Genomic DNA, 5,839 nt, shown 5'->3' with positions numbered 1-5,839 from the left:
GCCAGAACCTTGACAGAATGCGGCCGCTCCTGCTTCAGCGCCTTATCCTCACTAGCGGTCACTCGAAACACCAGCTTCTCTGTTCCATCGGCCTCTCGGACATGTAAGGAGACGTCCTGCACGCTTTTCAGAAAGAGCAGCACCGTGTCCGCATCTGCCCTGAAAGAGTCAAACAACTCGAGAACCTTCTGCTTATTGTAGAGGTTACTGCTCAGCTGGGAAGGCTGCAGGCGAAGAGGAAAACGGAAGAATGTTCCTGGAAAATTGCCATTTATAAACGTTTCCTTGCTGCTTCCAAAAATGCCAATAAATGGAGCAAACTGGTCTGAAAGTTCGCTAATTTCTTTGCTGTCATCTTTGAGGTTCCAACATTGACCCGATTCATGTGGACCAAAAAGTGTCTGATGAGGATCTAACATCCCAATCTGGTCACCGCTAAAGATGCAAGGAACATCTGTAAGGAAAAATTCAACACTCACAATCGACGCTGAAATTTAATGAACAATTATAATTACAATTTCAATGCCTAATTACTATCAAAATGTTACACATGAAAAAAGCATGAGCCATAAAATAACTCTAAAATAGATCTAAAAAACACACCTAAGTTTAGCTCTTCTGATTCAATAAGTACGAGGCAGAGACTTTACGTGATTAGTGTGAGAACCTAGGATACATCTTAAAACTTATTAAACAATTAAAATATGTAGAGTATTTGGATATTTGTAGTCAGCGCCCGCAGCCATGTGAACCTGATGAAACACAACGGAGCTGTAGCCTATGCTCAAAATAAAACCCTCGGCAGCAGGTTCTCTGGAGGGGGAGGGGTAGAGAAATGACGACGCAGGCGGTTCTGCCACCGTGTCACCCAGCCAGCACCCGCCCTCCAGTGAGTGTGAGACGAGCCCCTTTGGGTGGCATTCGTCCCCAGGCCTCTCCGAGTGGAAGCCCTCGGGCTGGGGGCGTCGGGCTCACCGAACCCGAGTGTGCTGCTTCCAGACCCGTTTTTGCGCAGCACGGCCCCAAACCTGACCCCAACTGCTCCAGCGGCTCTCCAACCACAAAGTGATAAACACTGAGGGGAAACCAGACGTGTCGGGCATGCTGTATCACGAGAAACTCCACCACAGTGCCTTTCCAAGGACTTCCCGAGGGGAATTTTGATGTTTTGCCTCGCATGCTGACGATAGCACCTGACCTCATGAAAATGCAACTCAGTGAAGTCCACCTTTGATGTTCTGGTCATCAGCTGCAAGCCAGCTGTCACAACCAACTCCTAAACTCCCGGGTATTTTAAGGAGGAAATGTTACATCCACCGACCCAGCCACTACATCAGTCTGCAATGTGACCTACGCCACTCCCATCCGTCGACAGTGCTCACAGTCCCTGTTCTGAAATTATGCCAGGGAGATGCCTGACAATTTTAAAGCATGACCTGTGACCTTTGCAAATCCTCAGATTAGAGAACAGCACTCGTTAATACTGTCCCACATAAATGTGCTCATTCTCAAATGGGGAACAAATCCAGAGCAAGATGCAGATGCTGGCAGTCGGCTGGGCTCTAACTAAATAATACATTTCTATACAACAGTCCCCACGCTTATGCAATCCACATGTGCCCCCATATCGCATGTCGCAGACCTGAGGGGTAATCTGCAAATGGGTGAACACATGAATGCTAATGTCATGTATAATAGTTATGAATGTTGGAATATATGACTCAATATAACTATTATGTAATATTACTTAATATAGTATTACGTGGTAGTATTATAATGTAAATGCAATTAAAAAAATAGGCTTACTAAAATTGGGCTATAGTGAGGGTGACCCTATGGCCCACTCACCCAGGGCAGTCCCAATTTAGGCCAGTTGTCTGAGACTAACACCACCCTCTTCACTTTCACGAGTGTCCCAGTTTGAACAATAAATTATACGGTCACCCGGGTGTAGCTCTGCCAGCTCAATCTCTCCTTCTCCTACAAGTTCAAAATGCAAAAACAGTTTGAAACTAAACCATAGCAAGGACTAATTGAACAAGAAAAAAATCTTTATCACGAACGGTAGTAAATACTAAGAGCTTTGATGTGCTCTTAGAGCTGTCTACACTGAGTTTCAAGTACTTCTACTCTATGAACCAGAAACCTCATTCTTTCTAGATTCAAAATGCGATTTCAAAGTAATTATTAAAATACTCATAAGTTTAAGAATAGCAAAAGTTTTATGAGGAAAATGCAGAGAAGTCAGAATCACTTCAAAGACCCTCACTCTGTCAGTTATTCGATACCACTGGATAATATACCTTCCTCTTTAACCTCGTATCTAAAATCATGAACAAGAAAATCGGTCAGAATCAGTTCGCCTGACTCAAACATTTTCAGTGGAAAATCTCTTAGAGTAACAATTTGGTGTAGGCGTTTCAAGAGCTACCTTTCCGACCCCACATAAAATGGCTCAATACATTACACCGATTCTACTGTTCACGATGACACTTTTAGCATCACATGATGCAGCTTTGGTGTAGTCACCATGGTAACTTAAAAACGCAAGACACACTGATATTTCATTGACATACTCCTTGCTACTGACAAAGAATTTAGAAAAGATGCCTCTTAATATCATCTTAGAAGTTAACCAAATAAATTACAAACTACAGGCTAAAATAATTTTCGATATCAAGACTGAAAAGCCAGATACCATACCTGTTATGTGATAGACAGAATTAAACCCAATTCCAAATCTTCCGACCTTCAAAGGGTCATCCTTCTTCCTGCTTCTCGCGATTTCCTGAATGCCGTGCCAGTCTTCCGGGGTGAAAACCGCGTTGTTGTAGACGTAGAGGGCTGCCCCTGGGGGTCAAAATGCGCATGTGCGTACTCAGAAGTGTGCCAGTGTCCAACTGTCCGCCAACCTTCCAAGAACTTCCTCTAAAAGTTGCTCATTGAGTGGGAAGATGTAAAGACATGAATGGAATGACTGAATTCTGCATTATAATTCTGATTGTTTTCGTAGTAAAAATAAAAACACAAATTAATGGTAAAAATGACCAGAATAAATATAACATTGTTGGCCAAAAATCCAAAAAGGAAAAATTAACGGTGTTATGGTACTTAAACACTCCCAAACTGGGGCAAACAAGGAAATTAATCACAGTGTACTACTTTGTAAAATTTGTTCCTAAATAGCATATTCAAATTTTCTTTTGCAAATAGAGTTACCTATAAATAAATGTACTAAGTAGGCTTACTATCTGAAGAAAACTTATTAATATATTACTTCAAAAGGTGAACAATAATCCCTTAGTAAATTTAATAAGTACCTTGTAAGTGTTTGCTTTTGGTACCCCCTGGATTTTTCTATACAAGGCATGACTTATATAATTTTTTAAAATCATTAATGTGACAAATTTTTAAATAAGCGCTTCAGAATAATATCACTGCCTCCAATGTACTTCCTTTAAAAAGTTATAATTCTGCATAAAATATTTTTAGAACTCCACTTTTTGAGATTTATCTTCAGAATCTCTAACAGTCTTTGAATATGTTCATATGTTCAACTGTAGTAACTCATATTTTAAAAACAATATTTTTATTTGATAAAGTCACTGAAGTGTAACATACAATGAAGTATAGTTTCAAGTCTACAGCTTGATGAATTCTTACAAAGTGAAAAAAACCTGTGTAGCCTCCACCCACGTAAATTGTAGAGAACATGCCAGCACCCTGAAGCCTCTTCTGCTCCTATAAATTCAAGCACAGATATGGGGGTGTTGGCCATGGTTTATTTTGCAAAAATGGTGTGAATGTTATTTGTGAAAGAGTCAAAGTAGAGATATGAAAATAGCCAAGACTGCCAGGGTTTTTCTGAGAGGGACAGAAAAAACACACAGTGGTTAGAGTGGATTCTGGGCCAGGTAAGTTTAGATTTCAGACCCAGTTCTACCATTACAAACTGCATCACTTTAGGCAAACTAGTTAGTAAGGCCCAGCTTCCTCATCTGTAAAACAGGACAAGAACAGCATCTAACCACAAAGAAGAGCTGAGCATCATCAAATGAGGTGATACGAGTTCGGGGCTCAGCTCCGTACCCAGCTCAGAGAAGACACCCAAAAAGTCAGATATTACTGCTGTTATAATCACTGCTACTGTATGATACTGTTCATCTTTATTCCTAATAAAATAAATATTACAGGAATATTAATAAGACAAATAACATTACCAAGCAGCTAACCACAGCTGGTTTAAAAATGGCATGAACAAGCAGTGCTTGGCTCTGCCTGCTCCAAGTGTCCATTAAAAACACCTATGAAGACATAGATACAAGGACCACAAAAACTCACAACACTGAACGCCAGCACTGAGAGTGAAGCTCTTCCCAGAATCTAGAAAAACTCACATAACTACGAGATCCATAGGGGGCAATCAGAAATCCAGCAGGGGACATGCCAGGTAGCCAGGTAGCCAGGTAGCCAGCAATGAAGCAGAGCAGCCAACCCGCAGAAGACTCGCCTTCCTTCTCACTGTCGGCCAGAAAACTGGGCAGCCGACCTGCTCCTGCCTGACTTTTATAAAACACTTGTTAAACTACAAAATGACGAAGCTTATTTTCACAAATTCAGATAAAGAAGAGTTTCCCATGAAAAAGCATTTCCTCCCCACATCCCCACATGCCATGTGAAGACGGCTGTTTCCTGTCCTGCACATCACTGCAACCCCTATAGAGAAGGGACAGGTGAAGGACACCCTGTAAGTGGCCCGGTACCACGCACTGGCTGTCGGAGCTCTCCTCTCCTCGTCGGCACCAGGACCGGGCAGTGCACACACACACACACACGGCCACCTCGGCCCGCACGGAGCTGGGCGAGGGGCAGCTGGACGCAGCCTTCTCAACTGGCTTCTGAATCTAGCAGGTATAGTCTAGTGATTATTTAAGGCTTAATCAAGGTATTATTCTGATTGTACTCATCCGGGAAAGAGGAGAAAAGCTGTATATTTTGCCTTTGCTCCATCTAGTGAATCGCTGCCTCCATCACTGAGATCGATTTTTAAATACTCCACATCTAGCCCGATCGAAAGGATGCACTCTTGGTTCTGAGATAAGAAAAGAATAAACATGATGAAGAAAAAACAAAGTCACTTGGGAAAGAAAGGGTGAGCGGCAGGCCTGCAATCTACTCTCTCCTTCTAGATGCAAATACCCAAGAAAGAGCGAGAACCCAGCCAAACTGTCTTATAAACACACTGATAACAGATCTCTGGGCAAACAGGCTAATAGTATTTACTAGCAGAAGTGACCTGATCCAGTGGATGCTTTTAGAAGGTGGCTTATTGTAAATAAACCTGGAATTTAGAGATGAGGCATAATTCCCTGAAAATGTCCCAAGCTCTGTAATTATCAGAGAAAAACACGAACCCGTTTTATGACTGAAGCAGCTCCACCTGTGAAAGTGAAGGCCTGCACGCATCACTGAGAGGCCACTGCTGTTGAATCTAGGCCAAGGTGTGTCCTACCACAGCACGAAGGGACCTGGGAGGAGGTGCTGGGAGTCCGAGCCTTACTGCCTTCACTGTGTCTGTCTCTTAACTAACCACATCCCTGGAATCCTTAGTGAAGTGTGACACTGTGTAGGATCTCTTATTCTTCTGCAACTTACTTGACAAACTGAGCCTTTGTCAACTGATTATATAAAAAAGAACCAAAACAAGTTGAACTCGAGTTCTCACCTGCAAAACTAGGTATCAATAAAGGGAGAAAAACTGTAATCTCAGATGATACCAACAAAGACAACATTCATATCTGAACACGAGAGAAAGATATTCTCAAATATGTAAGAGCAC

General features: G+C 42.1%; 1 protein-coding gene across 1 annotated transcript in view; it reads right to left on the bottom strand.

Annotated features, from left to right (window-relative positions):
- The window catches only part of SACS (sacsin molecular chaperone), a 46,187-nt gene that overhangs the window by 25,906 nt on the left and 14,442 nt on the right, over positions 1–5,839 (bottom strand). Inside the window, exons 5-6 of the mRNA XM_011361859.2 lie at positions 2,704–2,850; positions 9–454 (exon numbers count right to left, since the gene is read on the bottom strand). Of these exons, the coding sequence (XP_011360161.2) occupies positions 9–454; positions 2,704–2,850 (593 nt within the window). The remainder of the gene's footprint in view (positions 1–8; positions 455–2,703; positions 2,851–5,839) is intronic.

This window comes from Pteropus vampyrus, unplaced genomic scaffold, assembly GCF_000151845.1.
Source record: "Pteropus vampyrus isolate Shadow unplaced genomic scaffold, Pvam_2.0 Scaffold71, whole genome shotgun sequence".
Classification (NCBI taxonomy): Eukaryota; Metazoa; Chordata; class Mammalia; order Chiroptera; family Pteropodidae; genus Pteropus; species Pteropus vampyrus.
Note: the sequence above shows the minus strand (reverse complement) of the source record. Positions and strands in the feature narration are given on the sequence as shown.